General features: G+C 36.6%; 3 protein-coding genes across 10 annotated transcripts; 1 reads left to right on the plus strand and 2 right to left on the minus strand.

Annotated features, from left to right (window-relative positions):
- On the plus strand, positions 821-12736 carry LOC18767296. The gene is made up of 16 exons (XM_020570294.1): positions 821-1060; positions 1370-1507; positions 1692-1773; positions 2085-2161; positions 2677-2777; positions 3343-3469; positions 4101-4217; positions 4294-4379; positions 4916-4982; positions 5241-5319; positions 5509-5600; positions 5936-6083; positions 11321-11596; positions 11715-12010; positions 12163-12303; positions 12419-12736. The coding sequence occupies exons 1-16, from the start codon at positions 953-955 to the stop codon at positions 12536-12538; spliced, it is 2055 nt and encodes a 684-aa protein (XP_020425883.1). The 5' UTR covers positions 821-952; the 3' UTR covers positions 12539-12736.
- Positions 14755-17584, minus strand: LOC18768925 (pre-mRNA-splicing factor syf2). Of its 4 annotated transcripts, none has more exons than XM_007200417.2 (6): positions 17420-17584; positions 17003-17165; positions 16373-16566; positions 16041-16281; positions 15324-15460; positions 14755-15237 (listed from the first exon to the last, which is right to left on the minus strand). In XM_007200417.2, the coding sequence occupies exons 2-6, from the start codon at positions 17124-17126 to the stop codon at positions 15010-15012; spliced, it is 924 nt and encodes a 307-aa protein (XP_007200479.1). In that variant the 5' UTR covers positions 17127-17165; positions 17420-17584; the 3' UTR covers positions 14755-15009. The 4 variants fall into 4 exon arrangements, with proteins under 4 accessions (XP_007200479.1, XP_007200480.1, XP_020425884.1 ...); XM_007200418.2 differs by having other exon boundaries at positions 16373-16569; XM_020570295.1 differs by having other exon boundaries at positions 17003-17175.
- Positions 18126-22648, minus strand: LOC18766703. 5 transcript variants are annotated; one of them, XM_020570296.1, is made up of 8 exons: positions 22537-22647; positions 22293-22438; positions 21385-21533; positions 20746-20886; positions 20031-20177; positions 19801-19902; positions 19340-19611; positions 18126-19214 (listed from the first exon to the last, which is right to left on the minus strand). In XM_020570296.1, the coding sequence occupies exons 1-8, from the start codon at positions 22594-22596 to the stop codon at positions 18438-18440; spliced, it is 1794 nt and encodes a 597-aa protein (XP_020425885.1). In that variant the 5' UTR covers positions 22597-22647; the 3' UTR covers positions 18126-18437. The 5 variants fall into 5 exon arrangements, with proteins under 5 accessions (XP_020425885.1, XP_020425887.1, XP_020425886.1 ...); XM_020570298.1 differs by having other exon boundaries at positions 19801-19890; positions 22537-22645; XM_020570297.1 differs by having other exon boundaries at positions 19340-19599; positions 22537-22645.

Here is a 24520-nt window from a genome sequence, read left to right on the forward strand (position 1 = left end):
ATAATTTCCAATTGATTGGCCTAATTATTTAACCTAGGGTTCAGGTTTAATTTGATTCCCACGGTCATCATATCATAGTAAATTTCACTCTTAACTAAGGACAAATCTATGTTGAGGACTATATGGTGGACTATAGCCCATACATATTTTTTTCAAGAATTTTATAAATGCGATGTAGTATTACACACAACCAAAAAAAAAAAAGTTGATAATATCTATAATGAATAAAAGATGAATAATTTTAATTCTTTAAAGACTCAAAGAATGTAACTTAAATAGTTCTATCTTGTATTTGCATTGCATGTTTATTTATTATTATTATTTTTTTTTTTTACTAGCTTCTATCTTATATATTAGATGCATTTTGAAAGGTATACGGCTCATCGTGCCGTCAAGTTTTTTTGTAAAGGAAATCTAGCCTAGTCCATTTAAAAATCATGGATCCGTCCTTGCTCTTAAAGCGATGCTACACTAGTCAACAAAACATGATATCGAGTGTGGTATTTTCATATGCTCGTACTACAACTTTAGTACGCAATCAATGTGATATATCTATTGTTGGTGAGTAGCATGAGCTCCATTTTGAAAAGTACTTAGCTCATTAAATCAACAAATCTTCACAGGCCCCTGCAAACCCATACATATTTAATCAAAAATTCAAATTCCATACGAACACCCTTCTGCCGTAAGCCTTCGCACACAACATTTGAACCGCCAATAAAACAGCGCCACGTAACAATTTATAGCCCCGCTACAAAATAGCATTGTGCATTGGAGCGTATTTTTGTACCAAAACAGGATAAAAAAACGTCACCGGTGCCTCTTTAATTCTCTTGTCGCCGTATTCTTCATCGCATTCGCATCCAATAAAGGCGATACTTTTCGTACTGCCAGCCACTCAAAGCCCGCAGCTTTACCGAAACTCTGATATTTCGGCGTCTCGGCCGATAAAATGGCCGATTACACGCCGTTACTAAACGGAGTAGACCATCCGGCGACCATCTGCGCGAAACCTCCACGTATCGCCTCTCTCGATGTCTTTCGCGGCCTATGCGTCTTCGTGAGCTCTCCTCTCCTTCTCTAAACACCTCCATTTCGATTTAAAGCTTCGAATTGTAACGTTTAAGCTTCTAGTGAAACGCGTTGACTTTCGATCCGTACTGTTTGGCTGCTGAGAAAATGCGGGAAATGAGTAGTATTATAGAGACTGATACTCTCAAGTTCCTGTAATTTTCGATCAGCTTAGGTAGTGAAGATGAAATCGAATTTTCACTTTTCAATTCGTTTTCTTTATCTTTAGGAAGTTTTTTGAGGACGTGACATAGATTTGTGTTTGCCAAATTTAATCTGCATTGTTTGAATTCCACAGCTGATGATGCTAGTTGATTATGGCGGCTCAATTTTTCCGATAATCGCTCACTCTCCGTGGAACGGTCTCCATTTGGCAGACTTTGTTATGCCTTTCTTTCTATTCATTGCTGGAGTTTCTCTTGCTCTTGTCTACAAGGTACTTACAAAGTTTATAGAGTTTTTTTACATAGAATTCGGCAACTTTGCTGTTTTCGACTTTCAACTTTCAACTTTCAAGTTTAGTATTGTGATTGGGAATAGAAGGCTTATTTGAATTTATTCTTTTATTAAGGTTATGAATTTATAGAATTTAAAAACTTGATTTTGATTGAAAATTACAGAAGGTGACAAACAGAGCAGAAGCTACATGGAAAGCGGTGTTTAAGGCCCTAAAACTTTTTCTTCTAGGCGTTCTGCTTCAAGGTAATATTTTCTGTTTATTCAGTGTGAGCTCTTCTATAAGCATCTACGATGTATTAAATGATATGCTACATCAAGAAGGATGTTGATTTTTGTCCTTTCAACATAGTGTACGTATTAGCATGACATGAACTGGAAAAGAGAAGCATTATCTAGCCAATGACATAAGCCAACAGAAACTATTTCCTATGCCAAATTCATTTATCTCCGTCATCCTTTATCCCGCAGTTGGCATTGTGTTACATTTTTCTTCTTTCTATTGATTATGTAATACTACTGGAAATATCAACTGTGCGTGATACATGTCATTTCAGGTGGTTATTTCCATGGAGTAACTTCCTTGACTTTTGGAGTTGACATTGAAAGAATACGGTGGTTTGGAATTCTACAGGTGCATAAGTTTTTGATTCCAATATGTTTGAACTGCTTTCCATTCTATAATTGTTGGGGTATGCACATCTCCGAGTGAAAAGATGAGTGTTTAGGATGTGGGTTTAGTAATTGGGTGCCAAATACTTGAGAATTGGTTTAATTCTTGTATATAAGTACCATGTGTAATTTTTCTATAGAATTACTGTGTAATTTTTCCATGGAATTACCATGTGTAGTTTTCTAAGGAATTACCGCGTGTAATTTTTCTATAGCATTGCCATGTGTAATTGCCTTAACTTTTTTCTAGATAAAGTGGATGTAATTGCCTTAACTTTTGATCTGATGGTTTCAATTCATTTTTCAAAAAATAAACTCACAAGGGTGACCACATTGGCCTCCAGTTCAGATAGTTGCTTGCTTTAGCAGAGTGAATTTACAATACATATAGTTCTAACTGAATACATTTCCTTACTTCGTTCTTATTGTTAGGTTATACAGTAGTTGACTTTCTATCACCATTGTCATTTTAATCAGAGGATAGCACTTGGATATATTGTTGCGGCTTTATGTGAAATCTGGCTATCACGTCAGACATGGGATGAAGTGGGATTTTTCAAGAGTTATTACTGGCACTGGTAAGGTTTTAGTCCATAGACTATAGCACTTTGTTACTTAACATATTTGGTAACTATGTGTATAATATGCATTTTTTATTGGACTTCTACCTAAGAAATCTCAAGTGTTTTTTCCAACAAGTTTAAGGAACATGAAGAACGATGGTCCTATGAATGATGTCTATGGGCATTGTCTGACTTCCTTGGTTGTTGGCCTGTGAACACTTAAAGTAGATTATTTGAATTCTTTCGTAATATGTGTTTAGCATAGAGCTTTATGCAGCGTCATCTACATGATCAATAGGACATCATCAACATGATCACTAAAACATCCATTTTTTATTTATGTTGTGGTCTATAACAACACAGATGAGCAGGGAGGGGGTTATTGTTCTCCAACTATGTACTCCAAAAAGTTGACATTCAACTTAGCATATCACTAGTGTCTTATCTAGAATGCAAAGCAACTGGAGTAATGTCTAAGCAATATTTGGATCACTTGATTTTGTTCTCATACACTGAATTTATTTTTTATAAATTTAATTTTCTTCTTATGTAGTGTCAATTTCTGTTTTCTACTTTTTAGGTGCGTCATCTTTTCATTATCAGCCATATACGCAGGGTTACTGTATGGTTTGTATGTACCAGATTGGGAATTCAAAGCATTGACACCAACTTCTATGCGTCCCTCTAGTGATAGTTTTGTTTATTTGGTGAGACCATGCTCAGAACTTCCCTCCTTTTTATATGTGTATATGTTCTTTCCTGCTATGGTTCAAATAACTTTATTCCTGATATGGTTCAATAACTTTAAAGTCATGTTTTATCATTCTTAGAGTATGATGGAAAAGAGAAAATGCTTAGGTCATGGGATCTTCATCACTTTGGTTCTTCTCCTACTAATTGTTTTTCTGTCTTTCATTGACCTGTCTGGTTAATGTTTAGAGTATGGAAAGAGCAAATGTTTACATTGTAGAATCTCTAAAACTGCTTTCTGCCTATAACCCTTTTTCTCCGTGCTGTCTTTCAATGATTTGTGTTGTTGATATCATGCTTAAAGCATAGAACTAACTACATGCATGCATCTCCGCATCTGAATGCATGTATGTGTAAGGAGAACATGTACAGCATTTTTCTTTTCTCAGAAGTTAATATTTTCTCCCGTACCAAGATACCCATCTGCCAATGAGTGTTTTCATTGTTAAGTTGATATTAGGATAGGTTTTTATGGTAAAAGTCATCTTCCCTGATAACAATCTACCTTGTTCCAAATGCGCTTTTCTTTAGTTGAATAGCATGCCTTATTTTTTCTTTGATTATCTCATTCTGATTACTTTAATGTAGGTGAAATGTTCTGTGAGAGGAGATCTTGGACCTGCCTGTAATTCTGCTGGCATGATTGATCGTTTTATTCTGGGTGTTGATCATCTATATTTGAAACCTGTTTACAGGAACCTGAAGGTAACTTAGCTCATTGTCACTTATTCTATAATGCTTATGCGAGTGATTATTTCCTTATGAAAATCATGATTTACAGGAATGCAACTTGTCTGCTGATGGTGAGGTTCCAGAGAGTTCACCTTCATGGTGTCATGCTCCTTTTGATCCAGAAGGTATTTTAAGGTGGCCTATCTAACCATTTTCTATTCTATCATATTCACAGGGGTGTTAAGTTGTGTTTGCTTCAGTTATTCTGTTCATGACATACCATTTTAGCTAATCAATATTTTTTAAGATTTACTTAACGCAAACTTCAGAAAAAGAAGAAACCAACAATTCAAATGGAGGTTTCTGTCAAGCTACAGAAATGCAAACTACTTTCCTTCCATGTCAACATCTTGTTTTATTACAGCCCCTCTAGATGATGCCTAGTATTTCTCAATTCATATCAAAACCATAATTGCAAATATATTAGAAGCATCAAAATAACAAACATAACAGTAGCTGTAGAAATGTGTTCCTACTTGGTTTAATTGGCTCAACCTGTACAAGCATCCTCTCTGCCTCTGTGACTTTAGAGCAGTCACTAACTATCATCCATTGTTGTCTCCCACTTGGCCACTGGCTCCTCTTCTTTAGTAATTGATTTTGTTATGTCGTAGCATTTCATCACAGCTAGTAAAAATATCAGTCTATTGACATTCACTATGTGTTCACAGCTCCCTAACAGCTGCAGTGACCTGCATAATTGGACTTCAATATGGTCACATTCTTGCACACATAGAGGTAATGCCTTGTTCATGAGTTCAGCGGATTTCAATATTCACTTTAGAAAAATATTTGGCAGCTTTCTAGTGTTGACACAATTTAAACAAAAACCTTGACAATAGTCCTTAAGATGCGTTGCACTCTATGCGGTGATATTTGTGACATATTTTACTTGTTCAATCAGTTGTACATTATCTTGACCATCATCTTTAAGCTTCATGCAAGCTTTTATTGCTTAGGTAATTTACTTAGCAGATGTTCTGTTTACTTTTTCAGGACCACAAAGGGCGCCTAAATGCTTGGTCCTTGTTTTCAGTTTCAATCTTTGTTCTTGGTTCATTCCTTGCCTTCATAGGTATAAAATGTTATTGTTGCCTTGAACTCAGTGGGTACTTCATTTAAATTACTCCGGCTAAGATGTTTTCAGCAAAATCTACATTTCACTGATGAATTTCAAGCACTTAGTATGTGGATTTGATTTGTGCTAGCTCTAATGCACTTTAGTACTAACTTTCCTGCACTACCATTCATTTCTGATTTTCAGGCATTCCTGTAAATAAATCTCTGTACACAATCAGTTATATGCTAATTACTTCAGCTTCTGCGGGAATCACATTTTGCGCTCTGTATCTACTGGTCAGTGCTAAGAGTTTATTTTATATATTGGAAGTGATAAATTATTCTTGCTTTACCATGCTTTGTCTTTGGTGAGCTAATGAGACTTGACATAATGATCATGTTCCCTATATGAGATTCGGTCTTTTCTTTTTAAGTTTCCATTTACCATACTAATTCTAGCAAATATACCTGAAAATAGAGTTTTTAAGCTCGGCCTCATGCTTGCAATTTTTTTTTTTTGGGCATCATTCTTCAGTCAAGGTAGGTATAACAAGTCCCATCCTTACAAATTTTTTGTTAATGAGGGTTGTAACAACCCAATTGACGAGTATACTGCCTGCTCTTTGTTGCAGATCGATGTTTACGGGTACAGGTGCATTACATCTGTGTTGGAGTGGATGGGAATACATTCTTTGAGTATTTTTGTTCTCGTAACTTCCAACCTAGCTATTATTGCAATACAAGGATTGTACTGGTCTGATCCTGAAAATAACATTGTAAGTGTCAATAGAAAGCTACTCTTGCTGAAACCCAAATTATACACAACCTTCCTTCACCATTCATTTATTTTGACACTTCCCGTTTCTAAACAGGTTCATTGGGTTATCACACGCTTTTTGCACAAGTGAAGTGGCTATCTGACGCTCACTCGTGGATAAAGCATTTTAAACCCTTGATTGGAAACTTGATTGAGATATATACTTTATGATTACTCCTCTTCATATTGATCTTCAAGTTTGCTCGGGATCTGAATATCGGACTCCGATTTTTACTGTTTCGGTCACGAAGCAGATAACACTTGGGAAGAGATTTACTATTGTCACAACAACCAAGATTGGTTCAACCACAAAAGAACGAACTATCACTCTCTATCCTATTCTGCTTGTATGTGCAGGAAATTTTGGAACAACTAATTCCATCATCTATAATTGTTTTACATGTATAGCCTTGACAATGTGACATGATCCAAGTTACTGTATGTTGAAGTTGAATCCCGACAATGTAAGTGATGTTCAAGTTGGCTGGGTAGAACTGGTTTCGGGCAGCCAAGCTATTTCGGCGGCCATGATCCATGTTAATGTATGTTCTGTAAAACTCAGTGGCTTAAGGTAGTGATAAGGAAATGAGGTTTACATGTTTGTATAGATTATGTTTCTTTATTAAAAACCATTTTCGTATTAGTATTTACTAATGATATACGCTGTACTTTTAATATTTGTTTTCTAAATAATTATTGTTTTATTGGGGTTGAAGCTAGAATGATCTCTCTGCTATGCTGTATGTTCTAAGCATCAATGATTAGATGGTCCACTTATCTCTAATGGTCTAACTTATATTAATTAATCCATCTCTTAGTTAATCAACCAGTAGGTGTGGAAAGGGAATATCGTCCGTGGATTATTCCTATCATTTCTGTTTGTTTTAAAGTGAAGATCTTCAAAATCAAATCAGATTTTATGTCTTCCCCAAAAATAAATTCTCAGGATCGTTATCGAGGAAATTTTTTTGTAGCAACCCCACAACCCGAAAAATAAATAATTAATTAATTAAAAAAAATTTGTCCAAAATTTATCTGCAACTTATGAGTGATCGTAGCCTTTGTGGTTAAGCCAAAATAGACCTTAAATATAAAACACAAGATGAACCTTATCCTTAACTAAAACCCAAAACTTACTTAGATTTGGACATTTTGTCTAATCTGTTTGTTTTGCTCAACCTTTCATTTTTGTTTTCCTCCCTCACAAGCTTCCAACAATATCATATCAAAAAATTGGGCCCCCCTATCCTTGTAATCTCCCAATGCGACAAATATGCCCCTAGAAAAATATATTATTGATTGACAACATTTCTAGTTGGGTCCTTCTCAAAATTTTCACCATATATACAAGCCATTCTCCAAGAGTGATTGGTGTACAAATTTTATGTGGGCAAGTGATGGGCTAGTAGTTTATCTTTTGCTTTGAAGCATATCTAAAAACTTGTTAAAGAAGAAAAGCTTATTGTAATATAACATGATTTATGCGACTCTGCATTAGAAGTTCTTGATTCGATTTTCTCCGGAACAAACTTTATGTGGTTTACAAAGTACTTTTGTTATAGATGTTCTATATTGCTTTCTCAAGAACAAAGATGATGCATTTTTACATGCACAAATTTCCTAAAATTACAGTCAATTTTGGCTTTTCTACTGCCATAATACCATCCAAATAACTGTTTATCTTTATCTTTTCTTTTTCCATTTTTGTACTTTTTCCTTTAATTGGCATTCCCTTTTTCATGTTCACCATCCAAATCCCGAATACCATGAATATGTAAACCCTTTTTCTTTTTGCCTTTCTCTTTTTGGCTCAGGTAGGAGAAAAAGCAGTTTTCATATGATTCATAGAGTGGAATTTATAGTTAGGGTTTTCTTCTTCTTTTTTTCTTGTTTTTTTAAAGGTAAAACATTACATACTTTCCCTATTATACATTCATTTTCCACCTTTCTCTTTTTTCCTTTTCGTCATGTGATGATATCGTATGAAAATTATTTAACTGTTTAATTATTTTTGTCATAACTTAGTGCTTAATGAAAATACTGAGTTCGTCTATATATTCGATAATCGTAAATGACTAAAACATTTTCGAGGATTTCTGATTTAGAAAGGGAAAATACAATGGACAATGTATCTAGTCTTCTCCTTCAGAAAGGAAACAAGAGTTAAGTGTAAAATTAGAAATGAACTATGATGAGGCATATGAACACAATTAATCATAATCAGATTGAGGACATGCAATTTGTTTTCTTGTATATTTTTTTTTTAGGGCATTGCGGATCAGAATTTGGACATTTTCGTAAAATGGAAGAACGAATCAAAAGTTGTGCTCAGTGCCTTCTTCACTGGTCGCATCTGTAATTCTTTCGTCTTTTTCTTCTGTTTTTTTTTTTTAAAAAAAATTCTTAAAATGAAACGAAAAGCATCGAAATGATACACAGCTATCTAGCTCTATCTCTTCGGAAATTAGCAGGTAGCTTTATAAAGCGAGTGGGTCCCTTGCTCTGCGGGGCCCACTGCCTCACTCACAGCCACAAAGATGAATATGAAAATATGACCGTTGCGCCGTTCCGTTACCCATTCAGCGGTTGAAGAAAGACGGCTCTGGAAGCATCTAGCTGTTTTAGCTACTGGACACGTGGACTTTCTTGGTCCTCTCATGTTAATTTACTCATGTGACACAAATTTGAATATTAAGCAAAGAATTTCTTGTTTAAATTATGAGTTAGGTGGGAGACATGAGTTAGATTAGTTTACAGGGCAGTGATTACTTCTTTTTACATTTAAGTCTCAATCCATCTGTAAATTAGTTAATTATAAATAATTTAGATTATCGCTTATATATAAAATAATAAAAATATTGGGTTAGTAAATACTCTCTTCAAAATGTTAGTCACTATTTATTTTGTGATTACATTTTTCTTTTGTCAAATAACGTTTTCACAGAGTCTGCTAGGGTATCTACTTTCGTTCTTATAAACATGACACGTGCACATGATTTATTGATCTTATGTTGATTATCGTTCTAAATTTTAGGTAGAAAGATGAATTTGTCAAATTCAATAATTAAAAAAAATTGACTTGTCATTGAAACTGATTAAAACTCAACACAAATTTATTCTTTGAGATTTCTGAACAAAACAGTGAAGAAGGACATAGATATTATGAGGCTATGAGCCTCTACATTCCAAACTTGGCCAAACAATACAAAAAATAATGCACTGCATAAGAAGAAGAAGAAAAAATTTGTAATTGAAGTCACCCCCCACCCTTCCCCCTATTTCTCTTGTCACCCATTTATTTATTTTTTTACTTCATTGCCACTATTTACCAGTTTGTACTTACTTACTTACTAGTACTGGTTTTTATCTTCATTTAAAAAAAAAAACAAATTCCATCAATTATGAGGGTATTTTGGGCAGAAGAAAACATGAGGGCCCTGCCTGCCTGTTCCACGACAAATTGATCAGGTACTTTGAAATCAAATCACCAGAGTTTCTCAGAGGATTAGGAAGGGCGGACATACATCTTTCATGATGCTCGTGACTGCACTGCATCACTCTCTTTTCTTTGCATTGCAATTTGCAAGTAAAATAGTACCGTTGGATTGGATGAAGACAAAGCAATCAATAAAAGCCAGGCTAAAAGACGTCTTGGACGATGAATCTACTATCAAAATAAAGATAACTTTCCCACAACCAGCAACAACCGTTTTCTTTTGTTTTTCTGTGAAAGGGCCCCACATCTTCAATCTCAACCATTAAAATAATTCAAAAAGAATGTAAGTCCAGCTCAAATCCTGTGTCTCTGATCAAACACATACATGCGACTGTCTCCATAGTTTTGTTCTTTTTCTTTCTGTACATGCCTTACGCATGTCTTTGGGTAAACCCACATGAGGGGGTGGGGGTCATCCCCCATATCTTAATCCAAATTTGTGAATGTTCTTGTGTTCCATTAAATTATGTTATACAAATCCTAACTAATTAAGAATGAGAGATGCTAATCGTACTTGCTCAAGATAAATTTCATACCCGGACTTGTTGTCACGTCATGTATTTTGAGCAGGTCACGTTAGCATTTCTCATTAGTAAGTTTTAGTGAATATGTTTAATGCATGTTCAATATACTAATAAGTAGTTATCATGATTTTACATGTCATCTTTTTCAACCCGTCAACCTTGAAGTTCGATGTATTTCACAAGACAAGCCTCTAAAGATTTGATGCTCTCTATTATTAGTGATCATATGACATTAATGTTTGAAGAAGAATGACATGCACAACTAGAATTGTAATTTGAATTCTATTAAAGTCAGTTGCATCCGTAAATGCATGTAGATCTTATTATAGGACTCGTGTAAATCAACGATTAGAAAGTACCCATTTTAAAGCAGCCTTTGTAGGGTTAGTGTAATTGAAACTCAGAAATCAAAATGCTACTTTAAATAGAAAGTCACATATTTTGTCTATTACATGTGTCCTTAACCTGAGGTAGGTAAAAAACATTGAACCCTTAAACATGGCTCAACATTTGGTTTGGTGAGTTCCAATTTTCAAACCAATGAACTAAAACATAAACCACATATTTGAGCTGAATTATTGTTCAAGGGAAAAGGTTGGTTACTCTAAATACAGCTCTCAATGCAGCCCTAAACGCATCAAATACAAATATACCCACTGGTTCCAAACCAATCTCTTCAACCCCACAAGTTTCATACAGAGAGAGAGAGAGAGATTTGGAGAGATATATAACCGTTGTAGGTCGTGGTCTAGTTGGATGCCAGGCTGACTCACCTTTGGCCCTACCCAATACCCGTCTGCGTAACCTCCCTAAACCCCTTCTTCCCTTTACCGTCACAGAGATGATTAACCTTCACATGGTCTTGCTGTACCCTCTGGCCCCACGCACTACTCTCTCTCTCTCTCTCTAAAAACCCTAAAAACAACACCCCCTTTTTCTCTCTCTCTAACCTATTCTGTCCCACTCCCAACCATTTCTCACATATTTTTAAAATCCCCAAAATACCCCTCCCTTATCCATAAATGTACCATTTCCCTTCCTTTCTCCCTCCTCACTGCTCACTCTTAAAAACAAACCCCTCACCCCCAAAAACCTCCAAAGCTCTTTCTCTACACTCTTTTGTGCAAAAGACCAAACTTTTGAGCGCTCTCTACCTGCTTGAGAAAAATGTCCAAAGAAGTGAGTGAAGAGGGACAAGCCCACCACCATGGGAAGGACTATGTGGACCCACCACCAGCTCCTCTCATCGACAGCGATGAGCTCAAGCGGTGGTCCTTCTACAGAGCCCTCATAGCCGAGTTCATAGCCACCCTGCTCTTCCTCTACATCACCGTATCCACTGTCATAGGCAACAAGGTCCAGAGCGGGCCTTGCGATGGCGTTGGCCTTCTGGGTATTGCATGGGCCTTCGGTGGCATGATCTTCGTCCTCGTCTACTGCACCGCCGGCATCTCTGGTAAGAAATACCAGCAACCCATTTCGTTTTCAGGCCTTTTCTTCAAAACCCATGTCGTCTTTTTGCCCTGTTGGTGCTTGATTTCTGATGAGTTTTTGGTTTCTTTTTGTGTTTTCAGGTGGTCACATTAACCCAGCTGTGACTTTCGGGCTTTTCTTGGCTCGCAAGGTCTCGTTGATCAGAGCTGTGGCTTACATCGTGGCCCAGAGCTTAGGAGCCATTGTTGGTGTTGGGCTGGTCAAGGCCTTCCAGAAACACAACTACAACTCACAGGGTGGTGGAGCCAACACGGTGGCTCCTGGCTACAGCAAGGGCACAGCTTTGGGTGCTGAGATTATTGGCACCTTTGTTCTCGTCTACACAGTTTTCTCAGCCACTGACCCCAAGAGGAGTGCACGTGACTCCCACGTGCCTGTAAGTCTCAAATTCTTAGCTTTTCTTGTTTCTCTTTTCTTTCCATAATTGGTTTCTGTTTTGTTTTCCAAACCAAAAAAAGAGTTTGGTTTTTGGTTTCTGGGTCTTGAGATTTTGATGATTTTAACATGTGGGTTGGTTTGTATGTGCAGGTTTTGGCTCCACTGCCTATTGGGTTTGCTGTGTTCATTGTGCACTTGGCTACAATCCCCATCACTGGTACTGGAATCAACCCAGCAAGGAGCTTTGGTCCTGCTGTGATTTTCAACAACGAAAAAGCCTGGGATGACCAGGTAAGAAGACCCTTTTGCTTTTGGTCTTTCTTAAACTCATACTACATGGCGTTTTGATTGTTGTTTGTTGTGATTATTTGGTCTTTTTTAACAATGGTTTTGTGAACTTGTGCAGTGGATCTTCTGGGTTGGGCCATTTGTTGGAGCTCTGGCTGCAGCTGCATACCACCAGTACATTCTCAGAGCAGCAGCTATCAAGGCTTTGGGATCATTCAGAAGCAACCCAACCAATTGATTCAAAAGAGAGGGAGATGAAAAAGGAAGAAAAGAGTGTCAAGTTCTGATATTTTGTTCTATTTGTTGATGATTGTGTATGAGAAGATCTTGATGTTGATGATCATCTTATATCTTTCTTGTTTCTTTATTATCTTTTAATTTCTTATTGTTAGCTGTGGATGATGTGCATTGAGTAGTGAGATAATGTTTTGCTCCCCTGTGTGTGTCTCTCTCTCTCTAATAATTTTCATCATGGTCTCTCTTACCCACCTAATAAATATATTTGGAAGCCCTTTAAAAATAGAAAATCAAACAAGCAATTTACTAGGTAAAATTTTAGTCCAACTTGCATTAGCAAGCTAAAATAATTAAGCCATCTACCTGTCTTCAATCCATGCTGCATTGCACAGGCCAAAGTTTTAACTTTCTTGGCACAACTGCTGGCTCTACAAAGCAGCTTTGCTGCTTTCTGTGTGGGTGTGGGTGTTGGCGGGGTGATTTGTCCTGATAACCTTGGATTCTAGTGGGTTCAGGCCACGTGTCCTTCCAGAAGAACAGCCTAGAGCATTGAAGATGCCTCTACACACATATACACATATAATATTATATACATTGGGGCCTGCAGGGTTTTGTGAGTGAGGTGCTGCTGTAGCCCCGGGTTTCTTTGTGCCTTTCTAGAAAGGTCTGAAATGACAAGTGCGTTGGTTCAGTTTTTGGAACAGAGTGGGACTATAATAACCCAGCCTCGTAATAAAGTAAGAAAGTGAAAGCAGAATGGGACTGGACTGGACTGGACTGGGACGGGACTATATAACCAATGCTCTCTGTATTTGCATTTGCCACGCATTGGACTGCATGTCATGGCAAGCACATGGGTCGATGAACCTCATTGGTCCACTGAAATTCCAAAAAAGAAAAAGGAAAGATAAAATGACCATTTTGTATATTTTTTACCTGTTATTTTATTTGCCTCTCGTCTTTTCACGATGGTCATTTCGTTGGAAACCTAAGAGTATTCGATGTATAGAGAGAGAGAGAGAGAGAGAGAGAGTGTGAGAGAGAGAGTGTGAGAGAGAGAGTGGTCCATGCAGTGTCAAAAATCAGGCTTCAAATTGGTTTATTTAGTGCTGTGGTCCTCACCTGTCCTGCTGGGTCTTCAATATTTTCTTCACGAGGATGCCAGTGAGGCATAGTTGTGGTTCAAAAATATTCGTAACTATGCTCCTTTATTATTTTTGAGTCTTTTTTGATAAGCATGAACTGAAATTGAAATGATAGGAATGTCGCTCCAACAGGACCACAGGGTTTTGCCGTTGTAGATGGTTTAATAATACAAAATAAATCTCTGAAAATCGTTGCTACAAATTTTCAAGCAGCAGTCAACCTCATCTTGCTTTTTGATATTTTTTATTATTATATATAAGCAATATTTTAAATTATTCAAAAAAACTCAAATTTAAATACAAAAAGACGACCTGCTCTAGTTAAATGACCTAATCCACATCTGCTCTAAATTCTAAAAAGAAAAAGAAATCCTCGTGTAGTATTTTTCAGTTCATCTTGCCTCAAACTGGTAGGAGATTCAAAAGCTGCGCCTACAGATCAACGCGTGGAACATGAGATGCACGTGAAGCTCAACACACCACCAAAAGCTTGAAGTTCAGAAGAATAAATGAATAGGACAATGCTATGCAACCCAATATATATATATTTTTTCGAACTTTTATATTTCCAACTTGTGCAACATTCTGAAATTGAGCGCCAACAACTTTGTTTTTTATTTACAATGATATGCCATGCACTGCTCTACCATTTTAATGGTGCTCGGACCTCACAAGAGAGGAACTTCGCGTTTTGGGACATTAAAAAAAAATCTTGGTGAAAGGGGGAGAATCTGGATGGGGTCTTCTAACACCCTCTCAAACATTCAAAAGAAGATGCCATCAATAAAAGCACTGCAATCATGAAGGAAAGCTAGGCCGTTTGAGAGTTTTGTAGGCCCATTCTATTCCTCTTTGGGCAACATGCCATTATTCATGATTTTTAGCCTGTTCTTGCAGGACTGAAATCACCCAAATTTAGATGAGTTTCCACTTTCCTATCACATGGGACCGATCTGCGTGAGGGCCGCATCTGCCTTTAGGCACTTCAGAGTGAACATAAAACTGATAATAGCAATTCCACATATTATCAGGCATTTTCATACATTTTTCAAATGATGCATATATGCTCATATGAAAAAATGTATAAATTCCGGTGTTAATTGGACAACTATTATCAGTTTCTACACGAAAACTTGTTATGCCACTTAAAACTCTAACGAAATCTGAGTATAACAAAACACTTTCACCCCAAATTCTAACATGTATTATTACAATTCCCCAGCACCAATCTGCCAGAAGTAAGTCCATGGAATCATAAGTTCCCATAAGTCAGTTGATTACACAATTAGACAAACATCGGAAGACAGTGTATTTTGTTGAGTTTACCCTAGTCAGGCAATGCAGTTCCTCGCTCAAGATTGTTTTTGATCTCCAGTGTGTATCTACCAAAGGCTCGCTCAATCTTCTTATTGAAATGCTCATTTCGGTCATTGATCGAGTCAATATCTTTCTCATCGTGGAACCTCCTCCTCCTGCTAAATGACTTCTTCTTCTCTTCCCGATCCTTGAGTTCCTTCACCATCTTATCAATCTTGTCCTCTGATATCTTTGGAGCCTGCACAATTAAATAGAACATTCAGGGCTTAGACACCATTTTTAACCAGATTACCAGGAATCAGATTTCCCTCAACAGCAAAATACCTTCCCATATTGGAGGCTGGAAGCTTCACGATAGAACTCTGGATCAGCCTCTTTCATCCTATTGTATTCTTCCAAGTCAATCTCAATGTTCTTTGTTCGCTTTTTGTATGCATCATACAGAGTTTTCTGATTGAAAACTGTTTGAACAACATGTCAGATCACATTTTGATTTTATAGATTTATACAAGACTAGAAGAACAAAGTGGATATCAAGAATATTGTTCACTTCAACACTTAATCTTTCTGCATCATAATTGGCAATAGAGAATTCTGATATGTGTGCAAGCATGCATAAAAGCACATGGTTGAAAATACGATGTATACAGAACCCAATTTAGCTTAAACATATGTATGGCAAGTATCAAATAAATAATGTAACAACATTAATACACCCCTTTCTCTTGCTTAACCCTAGGTTACACAATGCCATTTCCTTTCCTCATATGTCCTACATATTCGTATCTACTCATTAAGAGTAACTAAGCCATTCCAGTTTACATCAACAAACTTTCTCTCATATTCTATAACTTCAAAAAGCAAATTGAGTTTGATAAAAATCATGAGTCCATATCAAATACAGCTACAAGTATGTTCCGAAACAAAGGAACATAAAGAGCATAAGTAATCATCATTAACAATGAACTGAGGAGACCAGCTAAAACCTTAACCAAACAAAGAAATAATAATGAATTAATGAGCAGAGATTCTAAAACATACCATCCCAGCCAGCTGGGGCTGGATCCTTTTCCCATTTCTTGTATTTTGCCTCTGCCATCTCTTGTGTATCTAGCATGTACGCGCTTTTCATATCCAAATTATTTGCATCTAGAAGTTTGCCAATTCTTTTCTTCCTCTCTTCAAGCCATTTTTGTTTAGAAATGCCCCTGGACTCTTGTGGAGGTTCCAGTCTTTTCTTTTCAGCTGTAATATCCGTTTGATTGTCTTTTCTTGCCTTATTCTAAATAAAAGTTAACAGTGGAATCAATAAAGAAGTATGATGGAACAGTTTTATATTTTAAAATCCAATGAACTTAATGACAAGGACTTACCATCTTCATCCTCAATTCCCACAATTTTTTCTTCCTCCCTGTGAACTTTGTGAAGTCTCCTTCCATATTCTCCTCGGGATGGTCATCACCATCATCAGCATGTTCTTCAGAATCTGGTTTTTCATTATGTACATATTCCTCTTGCTCAGCGGCCTCTGAGTTGGATTTTCCACTACCACCACTGGCTTGCACATCTTCTGATGTAGTGTAGAACAGAATGATTTAGGTATACAGACACAAATTGGGGTGGAACAATAGTTTCATAAGGGGTCAAAGAAATGGAGGACCTAGAGTTTTCAAGTATAGCTAAAGTTCTACCACACATATCTGAATATAAATATAAAAAAACAATGCAGACTTCTATATAAAAAAGGAGGAAAAATTGATAACTTGAGTCCCTGCTCCGTAATAACATTTGAAAACGATGTATTATCCCATAAAATCAGTCCCCTGAGGTTCAGTTTCAGATGAAAGCAGCTTCTGTCCAAGACCATACAGCTTACAGAGTCAAAACTGAAGTGCAAGAAAGATTTCATCTTTCTCTAGGCCACGACACGACACAACAAAAAATAGCCAATTATTGCATACTAAACAGACACAAAATGCACCGGTTAAAGAAAAAAGCATTACCTGATTGGTTTTGATCCATTCGAGCCTTAGCTTCGGCAATAACTGTAAAGCAATATTCGCTGCATTCATGGTAGGGATTGGATGCATTTCTGCAATCTGGGTGTACTCTTCCTTCGTCAGACATGTTTTTCGTAATTCAGATATTCTATATCTCTGAAGCTACCTGAAATAAACTACATCAAATAAACCTAATTTCAGATTCCATAACCAAACCAATGACAATAATTTCAAAAACCCAACTCTTCTAAATTCCAAATCTTTACTTAGAAAGCTTATAATGAAGTCTGGCTCTATAATTTCAATTCCTGAAATCATTCATCGGCTTATCGGGAACTAAACGAAACCTAACTCAAACCAAAACCTAAAGAAGCATAGCCAAATCAAATACGAAACTAATTGCGAAGATAAAGGACGAACCTGCGAGATGAATTGCTTCGATTGCTGTGGTCGGTGTCTGGGTTTAGGTTCTGCTTAGGGAAAGAGGGATGAGGAACAAAAGGCTTAGGACTGACGCGCGAGTTCGAATAAAAAAGAAAATTCTATTCTTTCTTTCTTCTCTATTTTTTTGGGCGGTGAGGTGTAGCTGTGATTATTTTATTTTATTTTTAATATGCCTCCTCATTGTTATGGGAATGAAAAAGTTTGTCCCAAAGCATTCGACCCAAAAAAAAAAAGCTCAACTTACATGGCTGGGCCAACAAAACTTGTGATAATTTGGCCAATTATCGCATACAAACTTCATAAATCTCAATCCAAGACCTCCATCCAACAACTTAAAATCACAAGAAGAATTTGCATGTCACATGGAGATAATATTGTAGTTATTCTCAACCAATCACGTTTTGCCTTGTGAAATTTTTATCACGAGTGGCATAACATAATTAGTTGGGATAGTAAAATAGTGCTATCCCCATGATATATATGTTTTTCTCTAAAATCACATGGGAAAAAATTGCTACAAGGTTAGATTTCCCTTCCAAAATTTCATCAAATCTCCATCCAATCACAAATGATGTAGATGCTAAAAGTATGGCATGAAGCTGACAAATATGGCACAAACAAGAACCTTGGCAGTTTATAGAAAACGAGCCGGATCTAATTTATATGAGATGAGGAGTTCGCTTGTTCATTAAAAGGGATATAGAAGCATTTATTTTTCAATTACTTTCTTCTACCTCCATTGTGTTCATATAAATGGAAGCAGAAAAACTCAAAAGAAAAGTGACATGATTTCATCAAATCACTAAGTCAGTAGGGTCTTCAATCCCCTACTCTTCACATTACTTGTAGTACAAGTACCACACCGAAATCGACACGATAACCTATGTTTACTATATAGCTAAAAGTATAAAAGGATGTACTAAATTAGTTTCACTCTTCAGAACATTTTATATGTGACCTAGTGATTACAGTCTTTACAGCTTTTGAAGTCGCCTCACAACACTTTGTCCAACAATGGCTTGGTTTGAAGATTATCAACCTTGGACTTCATGTTACTAACAGTCTCACTCAGAGCAGAAGATTTAAGCTCAAGCTCCCTCAGGTGGGCTCTGGTTTCAGCAACCTCCTTTTCTTTCTGAGCCAAAACCTCCATTTGTGATTCTAGTTCTTTCTTTGTTGATTCTATATCGCGATCGCAGTTGGCCTTTGCTGCTTCGAATGCTCGATGCTGACTGACAAGTTCAGTGGCTTCTGCACATTTGTTGATGATAAGACGAAGCCAACCAACATCCATTCCTGAGGATTCTACATCCTTAAGCATAGATAACATTTCTTTGACTTTAGGCTTTGTCAGCTGCTTGATTGAAGTTCGCTTCAACTCTTGAACCACATAACATACGCACTCGAGATAGTAAGAGCGGATGACAATTGATTCCAATTGACAGCTTGCTGCTATATCACCGTATTTGTCAACAATCGACTGGAGAATTGAAGAGAAACTTCCTTTCACACGGTATTTTCCCACAGACACACTGGAATCAGAGTTAACAGATCGTGTCTCTTCTTCATCACTCTCTTCAAAAGGTTGGAGAGTACCTGAGAAACTAAAGCTTCTAGAATCTGAAGCTGAACCAGCAGCGCCCTCTCCAGCATTGTTGACAGTAAGATTTGGAACAGAATGATGAAGATTTTCATTGTCTTCCCCATGACCAGGTAATTCACTAGTGACATCAGTAGCACCATTCTCTGGAGGATCTTTGGGATATTCAGGCTGTCAGAGAGAGATAACATGACAGAGTCATCAAATTGATACGAAAAAAAGACAGAACTTATAACAAATTTGTGCGTTAGTGTAGGGGGTATTGTGGAGGGGGAGGAGAAAGAGAGGGAACGCACCATTGTGATAATTCCAGATGGAGGCACTAACAGAGAGGACTGCACTTGTCCCTTGTTGAAAGAATCTTTTACTTCAGAAATCGGTGGAGAATAAGATTTATGCTCACCATTCTGTAATTTCACCTTATCCTTAGATGGAGACGAGGGTAAATCAGAAGGATAAAGTACACCTTCATCTGGTACATTTTCAATCTCTTTAGGGTGCTTTGGTTTGGATTCATGCTTTCGTCTGCCGAATATAGGATCATCAAGCACGGAGTCTGCAATTAAAACTGACCATAAATTAGGAAAAAGAAGCATGAATACGTCTGCATCCATGTGTATATGGGAATGGCATGGGGAAGAGAACTGAATAAATAAATCCACAATCTATCAAGTGGAAGAAGATGCATGCCCACCATTCCCTAGTTTCACTATTTCTTTAGATGAAGATGATGAAGATGATGAAGGATAAGCTATACCTTCAACTGGGACATCTTCAAGCTCTTCCGAAGTCTTTGGTTGGGATCCCTGCTTTCTTCTGCTAAAAATAGGATCATCAAGGATGGAGCCTGCAATCAAAACTGACCCGAAATTACAAAAAAAAGCATAATTACATCTGCACAGTGCACCTATAGTATATGTGCATGGGAGGGGAAAGAGGAAATGCATAAATCCACAACATGTCAGGTGAAAGAAGATTTACCCTTACCATTCTCTAAATTCACCTTTTCCTTAGATGACAGAGCATATGAATGATAAACTGCTCCTTGCCCAGGGACATTGTCAAGCTCTTGAGGGGGCTTTGGTCGGGATCTCTCCTTTTTTCTGCCCAATATAGGAACATCGAGTATGGAACCTGCAATTAAAATAGCCCATTAGAAAAGGAACAACCAGGATTACAATCCATGAGCATTATTTGCATTGCCGGTGGAAGAGGAATGAATAATTCACAATCTGTTTATTCCCTGCACAACGACAAGAAGGGCTCCTCTTCCCCAGGAGCTCATAGAAACTCCAGTTCATCATTTGGAAGAAGAAGATTTCCTTGCAGAACCTCAGGCATTCCTCCTAAGGCAAACATGAGACTAGATTCTGTTTTTAGAATTACACACTGGCTATGAATTGATGGCATTTCCATTTCCCAGGACTGGGGGGTTAAAGTTTTGTAGGTTTTTTGTATGTAAGAAGGGAATGTCATGAAAGGTTATATAAAGCGATGGTGAAATAAATATCTTGCATGGGAAGAGCATCTAATTGTTGTCAAACAGAAAACATAGGTTTGACAATTGGAATGACTTTCAGCTCTGCATGAACAGCTTGCTCTCCTATGTGGTTTTTCAATTATTGCAGATATGGAAAGGAAAAATGTACAAAATTACTTAACACAGTGTATTGAGAGTTATCACACGAAAGTGGGGAAAAACCTGGTTCTTTTATATCCCCACGAGGTTTGGCACCACCGGTTTGTTGCAGGTAATATTCAGGGTCATGGTAAGGATTAGATGCTCTTCTATCGTCCGCCGCCTTTTTTTTGAACTCACCATCTTTAAAAGTGCTTCCATTATCTTTGAAAAGAAAAGAAAAGAAAAAAATTCTAAAATTCCAACCTATATTCAGAAAATGATTAAAAGAAAAGACCCCTCAAAGAAGAAGAAACACTCTACGAGCCACTAATTCACTACAAGAAACAATCTCTAAACGAATAATTCACTGCACCTCGTAAGACCCTACTACTTCCTAATCAATCAAGACAGTAAAACATATCTGCTGCCCAGATAAAATTTGAATGAAAGCCGCAAGGTATTCAAAATTAAAAGAGTTATGAGACTAAACAAGATGCCAATCATTTATGCAAAACACAGAACGGATAATCCAATAAGAAATTATGTGAGCAACAACCAATGACCTGAAATGTGTGCCAACAGGGGAAAACACGGGTACTCACATTTTAAGAAAAACTAGTCAGAATTTATACTGAAAATGAATTTGTCAATCTTCAGTGTTCAAGCATATTTAATTACATTTATCTAAAAATAATAAAAAATTGATCCAAGAATACTAACCTGATTTCTTTTTAGTCTTCCGGCCTTTCCCTTCCTGAATCTTTCTCAAGCAATTTTCAGTGCATTCATGGTATGGATTGGATACATTTACGCAGTCAGGGTGTACTCTTCCTATCAAAGACATCTCTCTATTGAGCTCACCTACAAGGCTGCAAATTATAATTCCATTAAACAATTTTGAATTTTTATTAATCCAGACACATGGAAGCTTCTGAAATTTTCTTTTCAAATCTAACAAATTTTCCTATAATTTTCTTCAAATTCCAAAACCTTTAGGTTCTCTCTAATATTTTGTACATAAGTTCAGGAATAATCAGGCAGGCATAGAATTGATAATCAATCATTCAACCAAAACAATAAAAAAGTAACATGTCTTCTAATAAAATCATGAAAATTAACACTCAGAAATACTGACAACTTCCATAAAGGTTCGTTTGGTTGCTGATAAAGCATAGCAAGAAAAGGGAAAAGACAAAAAAAAAAAAACACACACACACAGATAAGAAAAGTTAAAATTGAACCTTTTACCATCAGGCAACCAAGCAAACAAGAATTAACATTCACCACTCAATTCAGGTCAATTTAACAAGTCAGCTAAGCTGATAAGGTCAGATTTTTCAAATGAAAAAAGAACCCATAGAACTTAAATCATAACAGAAGCTCAAGTCCCTTGGTATTCTCACTTTTTTCTCAGCAACCAAACAGAGTATGAAGAGCAATCTTTTAAAACATAAAAACATGAACATATAATTTCCTAAACTTTCTCATCAACCACCACAAGATCATTCATGGGCTTAAAGAATTTAGCATCTTTAACAGATTCCAATGAATACCAATATCAGAATTCCACCAAAAATAACAACCAACAGAAAAAAAAAAAAAATCAGGGCCAGAGTGAGAGAAAAGACCTTGAAATGAAATGGGTTTTGTGGGGACTTCTGTTCTGCTCTCCCAGCGATTCTATAGGAAACGATTTTTGTGTGACGAAGAGCAGATGACTAAAAGTTGGTGGAGCACTCTTGTTTTGACCATGGGGATGACTAATCAGTTCTCTCTAGAAAGCAACTAATAAATTAAAAAACCTCGAAAAGTTCACAGCTTTTCCAATGTGAAAGTGTTTAATATTTTTCCAAGTTGATTATTATTACGTACTCCTGCACAGGAAACAGACGGCATAGGTGGTGGGGTGAGCCACTGCCCACTTTTCTCCATGGCCCCCCTTCGCTGACGCTCTGGCTGATGCTGTTGTGGCTCCTACTAACAATTGGCTACAATTTTTGTGGAGGAAATGAGAGTTTAGAACAAAGATTTAGGTAATGGGAAGTAAATAGTTAAAGACAAAAGCCAGCCCCCAAAAGGGAAAAATCGAAGACAATATTATGTTTTTTAAGTACTGGTAGGTACGTTTTCTTGTATGTATTCTCTTTTGAAAATACTTGTCATGTACCAATAATTTTGTATATTCCACATCATGTATGTAATCAATTGTAAATAATTTTGAGCACTTTGGTTTGTTGTCTAAGTTGGGAAGGGGAGGAGAGAGGTGTTATTGGAGTCCGAATCTCATATCATTGATCTACAATGCAATTTATGCTCTTACCATTGAACTATAGCCTTGTTAGTGCTAATAAGCGTTTAAAAGAACTTACTCTCTATTAGTTTAGTCATTTTTCTTTTTTTATTGTTAACAAAATATGTTAAGTTCAAATTCATCGAGAATGCACATTTTGATGTGTAGATTCTATTGCATATTCTAACAATTTGATTTGATTTGATTTGATGATGGGATCAATTGACATTAGCATAGGTGTAAATTACTTCTAGAAAGTTAGTCATAAGCCATAAGATAGGAGCTACTTTACGTGATCGTTTGGGTTGGGAAGAATTGACTGTGTGAATATAGAAGGATAAGATCTCTATCATTAAAGTTAGAAATCCCCACTTCAATAGATTGACATTAACCATTAAATGAGTGCTGATATTTTCATTCGTGTTTTATTTTCCTACTCACCTTATCTTCCCACCAACCATGTAAATTTGAAAAAACACAATCATATCTTTCCACCCACTATTATTCCTAAAATACCGTTTAATTATTAATTCAAGCGAATTCTCTTAACTAATCATTAGTAGTTGAGATAATGGAGAGGATCAAGTTGTGTTTGACGGACTGGATAAATGTTTTAGTAACTGAGGAATCGTATGCTTTAACAAGTGGGTTACGTGAGATGATGTTTTTTCTCTAAGTCCTTAAAAGTCATTTTACAAAGGAATACACTTATCTTTAAAAATTTAAGATAATGATGGTGGGAAAATAAGACAGAAGAATGAAAATAGCAGCACTCCTATTAAATTTAATTTGAATAATCAAAATTCAATTTAATGAATTTTAGTTTAAATACCATAAATTACACGATTCTAGAAGTTAATTTTGTTTATACATCATCTGCCTCTCCTCTCTAGAAGCTCATTGCTTTCTACATCATTTTGCCACCCTTGTTCCCTAAACTCCATAGAAATGGTAGGCTCGTGTGGATATAAAAAGAAAGTGAACTTTTTCTCTTGCATTTAAAGGTGTGTGAATAAGGGAGCTCCCTACGAAGAATAAGTAGAACATGGACCGCCTATAAATTAGTTGGGAAATAACTATTAAGGTCCAAAATGACATTATGGATACTTCCATTGGTTTCTTTATTTAGTTTAGTATTGACGGTCTCGTGAAAGGAAATTAGATTTCATCAATATGAAAATTTGAGTTCTCATCTGCCGGCCTTAGTCAGATCGTGATGTAAGTCATTTTTCTGTCACGGATATGTAAACCTTATTCAATCTTCTCCTCTCTATAAAATAAAATAAAAAAGTCAAAAACTACACGAAGTCCACATTGTAAAGCTTCAAACAAAATTCTATGAGCCGCACGCACAGGTGGAGGAACTTGAACATGCCAGCTGAGAGATTGAATTCCCCAACTTGCAAGAGTATTTAAATATATAACTTAGAGATATGGTTTGCATCGTAATCAATAATCGAGGTCTGTAGATTCCATTACGGGCTACCATTCTCTCATTAACTTTCAAGAGAGTTGGAGTTTTACCTAAGCTATTGCATCTATTTTGTTAGAGGGAAGGTGCAAGTG

This window comes from Prunus persica, chromosome G8 (genome assembly GCF_000346465.2).
Source record: "Prunus persica cultivar Lovell chromosome G8, Prunus_persica_NCBIv2, whole genome shotgun sequence".
Lineage (NCBI taxonomy): Eukaryota > Viridiplantae > Streptophyta > Magnoliopsida > Rosales > Rosaceae > Prunus > Prunus persica.

Coding starts and splice junctions, on each gene's coding strand:
- LOC18768925 (XM_007200418.2), bottom strand. CDS start 17,126: ATGTCTGACGAAGGAAGAGTACACCCAGATTGCAGAAATGCATCCAAT. Junction 15,461..16,040: donor AGCCCCAGCTGGCTGGGATG/GTATGTTTTAGA, acceptor TTGTTCAAACAG/TTTTCAATCAGAAAACTCTG. Junction 15,238..15,323: donor CCAGCCTCCAATATGGGAAG/GTATTTTGCTGT, acceptor TTAATTGTGCAG/GCTCCAAAGATATCAGAGGA.
- LOC18766703 (XM_020570296.1), bottom strand. CDS start 22,596: ATGGAGAAAAGTGGGCAGTGGCTCACCCCACCACCTATGCCGTCTGTT. Junction 20,887..21,384: donor GAAGACTAAAAAGAAATCAG/GTTAGTATTCTT, acceptor TTCTTTTCAAAG/ATAATGGAAGCACTTTTAAA. Junction 19,903..20,030: donor AAAGGTGAATTTAGAGAATG/GTAAGGGTAAAT, acceptor ATTTCGGGTCAG/TTTTGATTGCAGGCTCCATC.
- LOC18767296 (XM_020570294.1), top strand. CDS start 953: ATGGCCGATTACACGCCGTTACTAAACGGAGTAGACCATCCGGCGACC. Junction 4,983..5,240: donor ACATTCTTGCACACATAGAG/GTAATGCCTTGT, acceptor TTACTTTTTCAG/GACCACAAAGGGCGCCTAAA. Junction 5,320..5,508: donor TTCATTCCTTGCCTTCATAG/GTATAAAATGTT, acceptor TCTGATTTTCAG/GCATTCCTGTAAATAAATCT.